The sequence below is a fragment of the Ambystoma mexicanum genome, chromosome 2p, assembly GCF_040938575.1.
Source record: "Ambystoma mexicanum isolate Mex_15411 chromosome 2p, UKY_AmexF1_1, whole genome shotgun sequence".
Taxonomy (NCBI): domain Eukaryota; kingdom Metazoa; phylum Chordata; class Amphibia; order Caudata; family Ambystomatidae; genus Ambystoma; species Ambystoma mexicanum.
In genome coordinates this window covers 654887959-654902848 of record NC_090923.1, presented here as the reverse complement: position 1 = coordinate 654902848, position 14890 = coordinate 654887959, and the positions used below count along the sequence as shown (strand labels likewise).

At 50.0% G+C, this 14890-nt stretch overlaps 1 protein-coding gene across 2 annotated transcripts in view; it reads left to right on the top strand.

Annotated features, from left to right (window-relative positions):
• The first annotated feature begins 223 nt into the window (after window positions 1-223).
• Window positions 224-14890, top strand: part of LGALS4 (galectin 4) — a 44178-nt gene continuing 29511 nt past the window's right edge. Inside the window, exon 1 of one of the 2 annotated variants that reach the window (XM_069644205.1) lies at window positions 224-375. In XM_069644205.1, the coding sequence (XP_069500306.1) occupies window positions 331-375 (45 nt within the window). In that variant the 5' untranslated portion in view covers window positions 224-330. The remainder of the gene's footprint in view (window positions 376-14890) is intronic. The other variant, XM_069644204.1, reaches the window with a different exon arrangement.

The window sequence follows — 14890 nt, the reverse complement described above, 5'->3', positions numbered from 1 at the left end:
TCAGATTTCACAGGCTGGCCTTTCCCCGTGAAACCAGCGGCTACAGTGGCAGCCCCAGTCCCAGGCCACCGCAACCTGCTGTGATGGAGTGTGACAAAGTGGCGCGCTGAAGTCTGAACTTCCCATCGGCCCCGGGAAGGGCGCGAAGGGGGTGTGTTTGGATCGCAGCATCAGGCGTGAGCTGAAAGCGGTCAAGAGTGGGAAGGCCGAAGAGAAGGCGCCCCACCTCCGCGGGGGTATATAAGAAGGCCGGCATTGCCTGGCAGCCTCTCCCTGCTGCAGACCCAGCCTCGCCCCGCTGCCGAAAGACGCCGAGGTCACAAAGCCGAGATGACTTACATGCCAGCCCCAGGGTACCAGCCCGTCTACAACCCGGTGAGTGCCAGGGCAGCCGGTCTTGCACCGGCTGCCACCCCATCTCCCTCCTTGCTGCCCTCCCGCGCCATCCTTTCCAAGGGTTTCCAGCCAATCACCAGTAGCCAGCGCCCTTTAACCGAAATGATTATTAATATCAACATTCTTAAATGTAATAGTAAAATGCACGAAGTGCTCCCTGCTTCCAAGCTTTGTCCAGCGCTGTGTATCCGAGAAAACTAAAACACTCCCGCAAACGGCAAGTCCATTTAATGTAGATTATAGATTTCCCTGCGAGTTCGTAAGATAACTTTGCAAGTTCAGCTTGAAGTGCCCATCGTTTTAATATTGCATAGATGTCTGCCGCACTCATAACGTCAGGATGAGTGTATCAGTGTTGTGTACTAATCACACCAAACTGATTTCCTGTGCCGTCGCGGTGTTGCACTAGTCCCGTGTGATTTGCGGCGCATTGAAGCTGCCATAGAAAGCGCCAGGCCGAGCCAGCTTGCTGTGTGTATTTAACCTCAGAAATGGCGAGTGTTTTCCACATGCGAGGAGTTGAGGGCGAAATGTACATAGTTGAGGCTACTTCAGTAACAGTGGTCGAAGTGAGCGGGAACGGTCGGAAGCGGAGTTCCACTTTTTTACTGTTAACAGTTCCTCTGCCTTTTGCAACCATTTTCGCTGTCCCTGAACTGTTCTTTGTGAAGTAAAGCACACTTCTCAACTTTACCACCAAATAGCAGTTGCAGCTAAATTGATAGTTGTTTCAAGGCACTTGTCTGTCAACCAGCATGGCTGCGACCCCCCTCCTGCCTACCCCGTCCCCCACTAGGATCACAATACCACATCTTTTTTGGGTGCACCTGTACCACGGTTCAGTAACGACTATAAAGAGAGACTTAAGTTTATGTTATTGCAAATCCATGGACACAGTTATCCAGGGTCAGGCTAGGCATTGGAATTGTCTCGGGCACCAATGAAAAAAGTGTCCCACCCTTGCAAATGGCAACTCGTTCCTTTTGGGACAGACTGTTTGAGTTGTAGGGGGAGTTTTGGATAAACTATGATGGAAATTGTGCATTTTAAAGAATATTTATTGAGCCACAGTGGTCAAAGCCACTAGCCGCATAGCGAAGTAACTCATCAAGCTGGCCCACATTGGGCAAAAAAGTTGCCCAGTTTCACCTTCAAAAAGTGGCCCACATCAGCTTTTTGTGCTTTTGGTTCGCCCATGGCCCTATTGAACTATGGGCCAGTACGAACTGGCAGTTCACTTAAAAATAAGAGAGTGTGACACAGTGACGCAACAAACCCTACATTTCAAGTGGTTTTGGGCTAACCCTTCAAACTTTGGGAAAGGAACTAACTTCAGAGGGTTCCATGTGTTAAAATCACGGCAAAAATGGCTGTGAACACAAAATATCGTGGCAAAAATGCTGTGGTTTTGACGCTGCAATCCATGTAAAGGATGCAGGTACACCCCCACGGCCCCCGGACCCATTATACCATTTATGGGATGGAGGACACCCCCGCAACCCCCACTCCCTTTAAATGGTGTAATGGGGTACACCTTTAACGGGTCAAACCACAGCATTTTTTCTGCGATTTTACAGGTGATATTTTTGCCGCGATTTTATCACTGCATACCCTTCAGAGTGGGTGGGGCGGGGGCACACTTATTTGTGTGGGGGGCATCTAATGTCTTTACCCATTTTAATGAAACTATTCTAGTGCAGCCTCGATGTTACAAGCAGTTAACTCTCTCCTTTAAGTCTGAAAGCACCCACTTGAGGACTGCTGTGAGAATGAGCTGCCTCCTGTCTTCTCTCTACCCTTCCAATCAGTCCCCTGGCATGCAGATACTAAACCCACATCACGATTTCAATTGCTAAAAATGAAATGCAACACGAAGCCAGGCGCCGTTTAACATCTGCGTCCTGTTCTGTCACGGATCTGTATGTCGGCCAGGGCGAGTCAACATAGCCCACGATTTCAGGGGCGGTCGGGGCAGGGGGGGGTATGGGGAGGTTGAAGCCTGGTCAGCTCAATGGCTTGAGCCACTGGTGTGAAAGGTGCTGGAGGGTGCCATCATGAAACATTCATCAGTTCCCAGCTCAGTGGCACACATATGGTGTGCCCGCATTACTAATGCAGCGCCATCAGTGATGCGTACTACTAACCTGCCCTAAATCCTTTGCAGGGCCCGGTAGCCCGGCAAGGCCTGCAGCAGTAGCTCAACGCCACCACTTAGGTTTAGATGTTTGGCTAAACCCGCTGAAAAGTCCTTTGTTTTCAATAGACAAACCACTGCCGACGAAGTGAAATCGGTGACATTTGCATCAAATCTTGCTTTATGGGCAGAGAAATGTTTTGGTCCTGATTCAATTCTTTTTCAGCGAATTGCAGTTTCATGCCTGACATTTCATTTTTGGGAGCTTTGACTAACATTTCAGCCAAACAGGGGCTCATAACATTTTTCAGTCTCCTAATTGACAGATAATGTAGGCAAAACGGCCCACAAAACTACATTTCCGGTGAGAAAATGCCTGAAGTGTCGTCTTTCACCCCGTGGGCAAAATTGGTGAAGTGGACGAATTCCAACGAGAATTCGCCAATCTCCCTGCAGAGCAAATGTCGTCCATTTCACCTACACGTGCTCTCGAAATGACAAAGGAAGCTGAATGCGGACGAGCTCCCCTAATCCGCACAGACCCACTGCTGCAAACCGGGCACCAGCATACTGAAAAGGGCACCGCCTCTTAGAACAAGCAGCCCTCCCTTGCCCCAACAAGCTCCCCAAACGCCACGTCTTTCTCCCTATTTAATCTTGAAGAAATATATGGAGAAATGATGCCGTTTCAGTGCTCAACACCATTTTACTGTCTATTCCAGAGGCATTCAAACTGTTTTATGTTGAACCCCTCCTTGAGTTTAAATATTTCTGTGGAACCCCCTCCTCGAGTAAAACAAAGTGTTGCTGGCCTCCCACATGCCCTATAAGCTTATATTTTCTGTAGAAAGCAGTCACTGTACTCCCCTTTTGACGGGCCTTCGCCCCCCCCTCATCAATTTGGCCCTCTAGAGGGGCAGTCCCACAGTTTGAAGACCACTGATCTATACCGTGAAAATGTAGCCTAGAATATTGATGATATTACGGAATAAGAAATGAAAATTTGATGCAATTGAGAGCAGTTTGTCCAAAGTAAGGGGGTTGAGGGGGGAGGGGACCACAGGCTTCTGTTGAATTGCGGAACGTACCACAAATAAACTCCCGAGACCGCTCCCGAGCGTCCAGTAACCGCCCCCCCTCCACCCCATCAAGAGACCCCAAAACAGGGAACACAGCAAAAATTAAGTTGCAGAAAACAGAGTTTACACCGGCATACCATACTATAATATAACAGCTTTTCAAAGGTCACCCTGTTGGCAAAAAACTAAAATCGAATGGCAAAATATTGGGCAAGGAAATGATCAGCACTGCTTCATAGCGTAAACTTCACGCTATTACTTATGCAGCTGTGCATTTTTGAAAGTGTACATTATGGGGAGGAGATATATCTGTGTGTCCGGGGCGCAAGTCGAAGCACGGTGGTAGCACCAGATGAAACAGGGTCCTGTTGCCGGGGAGATGAGCGAATGATCCGGGTGTGCTTGTGGACTCTTCTCCTGTGTTAAACCTTGTGCTGCAGGGCACAGACACTGACAGTTGCAGGGCAGCTCAGTAGATGTGTTCTCCCCTACTCGTCATTAGGGTCAGTCTAGTGGGCGAGGCGAGACATTCTTCCAGAAGGTGCAATGTTGCAGGGCTTCCATCTTGGCTAGCTCCAGTGGGTTGAGGGAAGAGAGCCAGCCTGTGGTGGTCCCTGAAGGTGTTCCCTACAGCCATGACCAGGACAGGGACTTGCTTGCTGTCAGGAAGGCTGTTGGCAGGTTGCACGCTGAGTCGGGGCCTCCTCATGGTCCGCCTTCAGGTTGGCGTGTTCCTCTCTGCTACGCCACTCGCCCCTGTGGAGGAGACTCTCCACTTTCCAGGGGTATTGTGGTCTGAAATGAGCGGGGGTAGACATAGGCACCTTTACGATGGATGCCAGTCAGCCAACATTCTGGCAGTCACCAAATATGCCGGAGTTGTCACGTTCCCCTTTTGTGCTCTTCTTCACAGGCTTTCTCTCAGGTGTGAATTTAGGAGGAAAATGAAAACAAGGGGTGTATTAGTAACCTCTGCGCCTACCTTAAACGAGTGAATTGGCATTGTATTGTATTTCAAGTGTGTAGACCAGCTTCTGGATCAGCCCGGTGTGGTGGCTATCAAACCAACGTCACTATTTCCTATGCGGACCACGCGGCTGTACTGCGATAAGTTTGCAGAAAATGAATTGGTATTAACTCGCACTTAGTTTCTTCAAAAACCTCGATTTATATAACTAGTGCTTGAGAACCCGATCTATGTTGGCGCACTAGTACATGGTCAACCTTAGCATCATGGCCTAGTCATGAAAAGCCGGCACACGGAATCTGTGCCAGTGGTAGTGTTTCGCCCCAAACGAGGCCTTTTCACGGCTAATGTTTCCAAAAGGGAGTCGCGTATCCAAAGAACGTTCATATATGTGCCAGTTCTAATCACATGTGTCAAACTAAAAGGGAGAAAGAAAAAGGAAGAGAAAAAGAACAAAGTTATAAAAGCAAATTTGAATCCCAAATGTCATCATGTCTACTGCTGTAATCATTACATTCAAGATTCAGCCCCAATGTGCTGTCTCTCTGCACACTCCATATACATTGGTATACACAGCATATTGGAAACGTTTCTACACTATCGGCAATAAAGTACCTAATGGCGGATCTCCCATATGTTGTCCTTTCACTTCATGTATTGGCCTCTCAATGTATGCCCCAATGCGGTCTATCATAATAAATGCGCCTCACAAATCCCAATATCTTAATGGAAATGGCCATTCCCAGATAGCAAACAATGTGGTGAGTACTGCTACTGGCTCTTCAGACTGATCGATGGTATTCGATATCTCTCGGTGCCGATTCAGGAGGCTTGCATCCCAGACCCCATCCCATAGCCCTTGGTCTGGGAAGCAGCCATTCGCCATAACCATGAATGGCGGCATCCATATTCCCCGCACACACTCATAGGGCCAATGGCAGCCTTTGCTCTCAGAACAGCACTACACACAAGGGTTCCCAGCAGAGGCACCAACAGGTGCAGCATGATAACCAACGAAGCTCACACCGTCAGCCGCGCAGGGACGCGCAGGGGAAACAGGGGATTTGGTGTCAAGGGGCAACACGTTATCCATGTCTCATCCGTGGACTCATCAGGGAACAAGCCAGGTAGAGCGGTTGGAACAGTCACACATACAGAGGGACCTTGCCTCAGAGTGACAGGAAGGGTTTTGATCCACACTTTGATTGACATTTTTATTGGATGATAGTGTGAGAAGAACTTGGCTACACATTTCTATAGAGGGAATACGATTTGTCCACAGCTGTTCCTGCGTTGCGCGCCCTTTCAGACGAGCCCGGCTCCGGATCGAATTGGTACTCTTTGTGTATGTCAGTTATGTTTATTTTGCCATCCATGGGCTGGACCGTCCATGTCTTCCTTCCTTAGAACCTTTGTAACTGAGGAAGCCGCACGGTCCTTGGCGGTGGCGTGGGGGACATCTGAAGCAGACGATGCAGCGTTACCCCACCACACAGGTTCCATATAATTCACGGCAGGTGAGACTGAGGTGCTGATGGCAATTGTTCACCTCCAATGTCAACTTCCCTGGCTCACTCACCCTTGCACCACATGCACCTTTTTCTAGCTGAAAGAGGTGGGCGTGGCACCTTTAACTAGGTATAGAAGCCACACATTGATCTCTAGGGCCGGCGAAGAAGGCATGATCCCGCCTTTTGACATTAGTTCGACATATGAGGTCAGCAGAGATTGCATTGGACAGAGGCACTCTCTTTCCAAGACCCTCAAAGACCATAATATCCTAGCAGTCACCAAAGTCACTATAAGCTGGAGATCATATTTTCCCAGCTTCAAAATGTCCAAGTGGGAGGAGTGAAGCGGCATTACCCTCACTCACTGTGCCCTAGGGAATAGGGCATCATGGGCAGGACTGAAATGCCCGGTTTACCACTGGGGACCTTCCTGGGCTTTACAGTTGTGTTTTTAACTGGTGGGCACGAGGGACTCCATACATCAAATGGCTGAGGCAAGAGGAATCCATTTTGACTAGAATTATGGCCGCTGTTTGTAATTCCCAACTATTCCAACACAATACAGAAGTTCAGAACTTATGCCAACGGAGACTTCGCCACTGGAAGCATGGCGGTCTCAGCTCCCACAATGCCCCCCGGTAACAGTCCCCACGCCAGCCCATCCGTCTTCTTTCAAACATAAAATAAGTGGACTGCCAAGACTTCACCAAAGAGCGGGAACGGCCAGAGCTTGAGCGATGTTGCCATGGAGCACGGCAACTCACCAAATACATGAATTAAAATGTAGACATCCCAACGATCAGGGCCTGGTCTTCATTAGAGTGCATTTATCCCATTTGCCATAAAATGGTTGACTGCAGTTGGAGCGGAAAGTCCTCTGCAAAGCTTCCTTGGCACTGCGGGCTGGGGGAGGGGGGGTTTGGGAGGGGCATGCATTGTGTGGAGAGCTAAAGGTCCTGAGCTGCTCACTAGCGCTACTGCCAATAATAAAACGGATCAAAGTTCAAAATGACGTTAATTACCCCCACATAAATGGGTGGCAGAACTATGTGTCAGCAATCAGGCGCAATCATAGACATGCTATTGTTAATGCCTTGCAATGCTGTCAGAATCCAGATTGGGTGTTAATTAATTGAATTTTTATGGTGCATGGTACCCAAAAAGGCAAGTAATTAATATTAACACACTTTTTTTAATGGAAAGGCGTAGGGGACGTAGGTGAAAGGTTTACGGGCGGGGAAAAACAGAGTTATTGGGTGACTACCCTGCCACCCTATAAAGGCAAGTGTGGAATGCGAGGAATAACTGAATTATGGAACCGGAAGCAGTGGTGGAAATGGAAAACATTTATTGGGGGAACTGTCACCTCTTTGGAGGGGTGGGGCTTTGTGCAGCAGGAGGCAGGGCCAAGGGGCGCGGCCCCCGGCCAGGTTGCATAACATAGCATCTCTTCATAGAAGCCAATCCTAGCAATTTGTAGAAAAGCAAAGAGCATTATGGGAATATAATGGCCACAATTTTAAATGTTGAACATGTCTTGTAGTGATTGAGTAAGAAGCCTTTGTTAAGTGAATAATGGACGCTTCTGTTTTGATTGGTCACAATATTCACCCTAATAAAGAGATGTGTGTAGATTGCAGGACATATATACTGGTTTGGACAGCTGCTGCACTGGATGTGAGGATTTGGCAGTTTCTGCCGGCCATGCTGAGTCTTCTAAGCAGGTTGCTTCAGAAGACTCGGTAGCAGCCCTCTGCCGAGTCCTCTGAAAGCAGTCTGCTCGTGGACCTGGGAGAGTCATGTGGTGATCCTTGGGTCTGGGGAACAGAGCATGTCTCTAAGCAGGCTGCTTTCAGAAGACTAGGTAGCAGCCCTCTGCCGAGTCCTCTGAAAGCAGTCTGCTCGTGGACCTGGGAGAGTCATGTGGTGATCCTTGGGTCTGGGGAACAGAGCATGTCTCTAAGCAGGCTGCTTTCAGAAGACTAGGTAGCAGCCCTCTGCCGAGTCCTCTGAAAGCAGTCTGCTCGTGGACCTGGGAGAGTCATGTGGTGATCCTTGGGTCTGGGGAACAGAGCATGTCTCTAAGCAGGCTGCTTTCAGAAGACTAGGTAGCAGCCCTCTGCCGAGTCCTCTGAAAGCAGTCTGCTCGTGGACCTGGGAGAGTCATGTGGTGATCCTTGGGTCTGGGGAACAGAGCATGTCTCTAAGCAGGCTGCTTTCAGAAGACTAGGTAGCAGCCCTCTGCCGAGTCCTCTGAAAGCAGTCTGCTCGTGGACCTGGGAGAGTCATGTGGTGATCCTTGGGTCTGGGGAACAGAGCATGTCTCTAAGCAGGCTGCTTTCAGAAGACTAGGTAGCAGCCCTCTGCCGAGTCCTCTGAAAGCAGTCTGCTCGTGGACCTGGGAGAGTCATGTGGTGATCCTTGGGTCTGGGGAACAGAGCATGTCTCTAAGCAGGCTGCTTTCAGAAGACTAGGTAGCAGCCCTCTGCCGAGTCCTCTGAAAGCAGTCTGCTCGTGGACCTGGGAGAGTCATGTGGTGATCCTTGGGTCTGGGGAACAGAGCATGTCTCTAAGCAGGCTGCTTTCAGAAGACTAGGTAGCAGCCCTCTGCCGAGTCCTCTGAAAGCAGTCTGCTCGTGGACCTGGGAGAGTCATGTGGTGATCCTTGGGTCTGGGGAACAGAGCATGTCTCTAAGCAGGTTGCTTCAGAAGACTAGGTAGCAGCCCTCTGCCGAGTCCTCTGAAAGCAGTCTGCTCGTGGACCTGGGAGAGTCATGTGGTGATCCTTGGGTCTGGGGAACAGAGCATGTCTCTAAGCAGGCTGCTTTCAGAAGACTAGGTAGCAGCCCTCTGCCGAGTCCTCTGAAAGCAGTCTGCTCGTGGACCTGGGAGAGTCATGTGGTGATCCTTGGGTCTGGGGAACAGAGCATGTCTCTAAGCAGGTTGCTTCAGAAGACTAGGTAGCAGCCCTCTGCCGAGTCCTCTGAAAGCAGTCTGCTCGTGGACCTGGGAGAGTCATGTGGTGATCCTTGGGTCTGGGGAACAGAGCATGTCTCTAAGCAGGCTGCTTTCAGAAGACTAGGTAGCAGCCCTCTGCCGAGTCCTCTGAAAGCAGTCTGCTCGTGGACCTGGGAGAGTCATGTGGTGATCCTTGGGTCTGGGGAACAGAGCATGTCTCTAAGCAGGTTGCTTCAGAAGACTAGGTAGCAGCCCTCTGCCGAGTCCTCTGAAAGCAGTCTGCTCGTGGACCTGGGAGAGTCATGTGGTGATCCTTGGGTCTGGGGAACAGAGCATGTCTCTAAGCAGGCTGCTTTCAGAAGACTAGGTAGCAGCCCTCTGCCGAGTCCTCTGAAAGCAGTCTGCTCGTGGACCTGGGAGAGTCATGTGGTGATCCTTGGGTCTGGGGAACAGAGCATGTCTCTAAGCAGGTTGCTTCAGAAGACTAGGTAGCAGCCCTCTGCCGAGTCCTCTGAAAGCAGTCTGCTCGTGGACCTGGGAGAGTCATGTGGTGATCCTTGGGTCTGGGGAACAGAGCATGTCTCTAAGCAGGCTGCTTTCAGAAGACTAGGTAGCAGCCCTCTGCCGAGTCCTCTGAAAGCAGTCTGCTCGTGGACCTGGGAGAGTCATGTGGTGATCCTTGGGTCTGGGGAACAGAGCATGTCTCTAAGCAGGTTGCTTCAGAAGACTAGGTAGCAGCCCTCTGCCGAGTCCTCTGAAAGCAGTCTGCTCGTGGACCTGGGAGAGTCATGTGGTGATCCTTGGGTCTGGGGAACAGAGCATGTCTCTAAGCAGGCTGCTTTCAGAAGACTAGGTAGCAGCCCTCTGCCGAGTCCTCTGAAAGCAGTCTGCTCGTGGACCTGGGAGAGTCATGTGGTGATCCTTGGGTCTGGGGAACAGAGCATGTCTCTAAGCAGGCTGCTTTCAGAAGACTAGGTAGCAGCCCTCTGCCGAGTCCTCTGAAAGCAGTCTGCTCGTGGACCTGGGAGAGTCATGTGGTGATCCTTGGGTCTGGGGAACAGAGCATGTCTCTAAGCAGGTTGCTTCAGAAGACTAGGTAGCAGCCCTCTGCCGAGTCCTCTGAAAGCAGTCTGCTCGTGGACCTGGGAGAGTCATGTGGTGATCCTTGGGTCTGGGGAACAGAGCATGTCTCTAAGCAGGCTGCTTTCAGAAGACTAGGTAGCAGCCCTCTGCCGAGTCCTCTGAAAGCAGTCTGCTCGTGGACCTGGGAGAGTCATGTGGTGATCCTTGGGTCTGGGGAACAGAGCATGTCTCTAAGCAGGTTGCTTCAGAAGACTAGGTAGCAGCCCTCTGCCGAGTCCTCTGAAAGCAGTCTGCTCGTGGACCTGGGAGAGTCATGTGGTGATCCTTGGGTCTGGGGAACAGAGCATGTCTCTAAGCAGGCTGCTTTCAGAAGACTAGGTAGCAGCCCTCTGCCGAGTCCTCTGAAAGCAGTCTGCTCGTGGACCTGGGAGAGTCATGTGGTGATCCTTGGGTCTGGGGAACAGAGCATGTCTCTAAGCAGGCTGCTTTCAGAAGACTAGGTAGCAGCCCTCTGCCGAGTCCTCTGAAAGCAGTCTGCTCGTGGACCTGGGAGAGTCATGTGGTGATCCTTGGGTCTGGGGAACAGAGCATGTCTCTAAGCAGGCTGCTTTCAGAAGACTAGGTAGCAGCCCTCTGCCGAGTCCTCTGAAAGCAGTCTGCTCGTGGACCTGGGAGAGTCATGTGGTGATCCTTGGGTCTGGGGAACAGAGCATGTCTCTAAGCAGGCTGCTTTCAGAAGACTAGGTAGCAGCCCTCTGCCGAGTCCTCTGAAAGCAGTCTGCTCGTGGACCTGGGAGAGTCATGTGGTGATCCTTGGGTCTGGGGAACAGAGCATGTCTCTAAGCAGGCTGCTTTCAGAAGACTAGGTAGCAGCCCTCTGCCGAGTCCTCTGAAAGCAGTCTGCTCGTGGACCTGGGAGAGTCATGTGGTGATCCTTGGGTCTGGGGAACAGAGCATGTCTCTAAGCAGGCTGCTTTCAGAAGACTAGGTAGCAGCCCTCTGCCGAGTCCTCTGAAAGCAGTCTGCTCGTGGACCTGGGAGAGTCATGTGGTGATCCTTGGGTCTGGGGAACAGAGCATGTCTCTAAGCAGGCTGCTTTCAGAAGACTAGGTAGCAGCCCTCTGCCGAGTCCTCTGAAAGCAGTCTGCTCGTGGACCTGGGAGAGTCATGTGGTGATCCTTGGGTCTGGGGAACAGAGCATGTCTCTAAGCAGGCTGCTTTCAGAAGACTAGGTAGCAGCCCTCTGCCGAGTCCTCTGAAAGCAGTCTGCTCGTGGACCTGGGAGAGTCATGTGGTGATCCTTGGGTCTGGGGAACAGAGCATGTCTCTAAGCAGGCTGCTTTCAGAAGACTAGGTAGCAGCCCTCTGCCGAGTCCTCTGAAAGCAGTCTGCTCGTGGACCTGGGAGAGTCATGTGGTGATCCTTGGGTCTGGGGAACAGAGCATGTCTCTAAGCAGGCTGCTTTCAGAAGACTAGGTAGCAGCCCTCTGCCGAGTCCTCTGAAAGCAGTCTGCTCGTGGACCTGGGAGAGTCATGTGGTGATCCTTGGGTCTGGGGAACAGAGCATGTCTCTAAGCAGGCTGCTTTCAGAAGACTAGGTAGCAGCCCTCTGCCGAGTCCTCTGAAAGCAGTCTGCTCGTGGACCTGGGAGAGTCATGTGGTGATCCTTGGGTCTGGGGAACAGAGCATGTTTTGCCATCTTGTTCCAGCCCATTCTCTGCAGTCGATAAACTGTTGGTCGGAAAAGGGGGGCTGTCTGGTGTCCCACATGGAGCCATTGGGTTGCCTAAAGTGTTTTCACCTGAGTTGGCCCATTCAATAATGCCTTTCTATTGGTTTCTTAATGTGGCCTTGTTCAATAACGAGATCCCGAAAACACAAAACATGTAACGACGTGGGCCACTTCCCACATTAAGCAAACACATGATGATGAGGGTCTATATAGTATATAATAACCACCAGGGCTTCAAAGCAAGGAATGTTTAGCTTCTCCACAGACACGCATGCATTGGAAAGAGCCGGGATTGGAGCGATTCAATCTCCCACCGCAGAGGAGTCTAGCAGCACTGTTCGCACCTGTGTCAGTCAATTCAACTATAGAGGGAAATTACGCTATCCTAAATCATTTCATCCTGAAAGAGGGAGGCATGAGAGCGCTTCCGGTCGTTGGAAAACACTTTGTTCTTTCTAACTTCCCTGATCGCTTGATTTTGCCGGGCACAAAGGGATCCATCCCAGAAACATCCTCAGTCAGTCCTATCAAAGATTCCATTCCAACACAGATCCCAGGGACTTATCCCACTGCTTCTTCTAACCTGTGGATGCTCTTCCAAAACATGCGCAAACATGGCCATTACATACGCTTAAGAGTTTGCGCCCACATCATGCCTGAATCCAGGTGTTAATCCCTGTCATTAAAGCCAGCAGGACGACACATGCATCTGTTTACCAATGCAGCACATTGCATCTCTGTCGCATGCATTGACATCCAGTGTGTTTCTGGCTGAAAGCAATTGCACAATAAGAAGCTAGTGCCGGGCACCCTAATGGTATTGTATGGACACATTATCAGAGGCAAAGGGGCCCATCCATTCTCACTGTCTAATGCTGTTCCTTCAAAATCTACTGCATGGCCTGGTAAGAGGTGTTAAAGAAACCCTGGCGAGGTGCTTTGGAGGCTGAGGTTTGATTAACAAAGGCATTGTAGCCTTTAGATCCTTCATATTCCCACTTCTTTGGAATGATGCCAACTGGTGGTTCCACCTGTACGCCGTCTCTAAACATGGAAGAAACCTGCATGCCTACCCATGGGTGGTTCACGATTGAGTAGTGTTCCCAGAAGCAATGTGTTTCATGCTGCACCAGTGAGCGTTGGGCACTCTTACGATTCAATATTTGGCATCCGTGTTGGGGCTGGAGGCCTTGCTTCCTCTTGTGGTCTTCTGCTTTGGCAGATGCTTTGTTCTCCTGATAATATAATGTCACAATGGTTTGTCCTCAAGGGAGGCATGTTTTGAAGGTGGTAGTTTAGGAGGAGAGCCCTCAGAGGCTGAATTATATGATCAGGATGAGAACCTGCACACAGACCTCTAATGCCTGTGGTTTAGAGGGATAGGTTTGTTACCACAGGGGTCGCCTGAGCAAATGCAAAAAACACGGTACATATCCGAAGCAGTGATGGGCGTTGTTCTCAAGTGCTGTAGATTATTAATAGATGAGAGGGACCCAGTGTGTGAGATTGCGGTTAGCGAGGACTAGTGGAACGGCCAGAAGAGGGTAACTTCAGTGTTGTCCTTACTCTTGGATGTTCAGGAAACCATTACTGATCTAGCTTAGTGAGGATAAGCCCCCAGGGTTGATGGAAATGACAAGGTTGATAGGCTGAGTCTCTACTGCTGGACGACCTACGTAAATGTGGTGTCGCCCTCATGTCACCAGTACCGAGGTTGGGCAGTCGGAGCTCTGCAGAACCCATGCACTTGTAGTTGACAAGCTTACTCATCGTCCAGCCATGTCTGTTCCTAGGGATTACAGTACCAGTTTACTTTGGTATGCCAATCTAGGTGAAGGCATGTGCCATGTTTAACGCAAATAGGTAGTGCCCAAAACAAAATGCGTCTAATTGACAAGTACATATAGACTGATGCTGTGCGCATTGTTAAAGGTATACCTAGACGCAGGGGCGTTGCTAGGGGGGGGGGGCTAAAGGGGCTATAGCCCCTGATCTTTTGGTTCTAGCCCCGGATAGAATCTCAGGAGCTACAGCCAAAAGACTAGCTAGCCCCTGGTCCCAACAGTTCCGACATCAGTTTAGCCCCGGGTCTTTTCCAGACCTAGCAACGCTAGACGCAAGCATATCTCCTCTGGTAGACAATCGTCACACTGGCTCCCCATCTCTGTTCGGATTCTCTTCAAGACGGCCTCTCTGGTAAACAAATGCCTTTATGGCAAAGCACCGGCTTACCTAAAAGCACGCATCTCCTTGTATGAACCAAATCGTTCCCTTCGTTCTGCTAACCTTGGACTAATCAACAGCTTTCAGTTCAAAAGGACCAAAGGTCCAGCTAGGGCCTTTCCGGTCCTGGCAGCACAGATATGCAACGCATTGGCAAACACCCTATGTATGGACAAAAATGAAAGGCCTTTTGCTTAACTCTGAAACCCGCCCGTTTACTCAGAATCCTAACTTTCAAAAATAACATCTTGGTTGTTTAATTATGAAGGTCCCAGCTTAGTCATGTTATACATGTTCCCATATCTGTATTTCTGTGCCTGCGGGTCCCCAGCGCGTTATAAGTAGATAAATAAAATACATGAATACAAATAATATTGCATAGTTTATAACAACATAAAGACTTTTTATAACATTGTGGAGCGTTACATAAAAAAAGCATCCCTTATCGTTTCGACCAGCAATTGTTTTCTAGATTGTCCTGATTAAGAGATCTGACACACTCCCATACCTGTCTGAAACAATGTCAATATGTTTGTAGTGTAGATTACTCAGAATTAGGTTTACTATTTTGTAACTGAATATGCAATAAACATTAAGGGCTCAAATCATGGAATTATTTTCGCTGTAAATCGGGACATTGAGCACCAAACCGTGCGCGCACCTCAGTTTTTCGATTAATGGAATCGTCTGTGCGGGAATTTTTGATACTGTGCAGGGACTTTGGGCAGGCTCAGCACGTCTCAGTGAGTGGCTGAGTGCCTTGCGCGAAACACCTTGCGGAGTGGGGGCGCGGCCTGTGCATAGAAA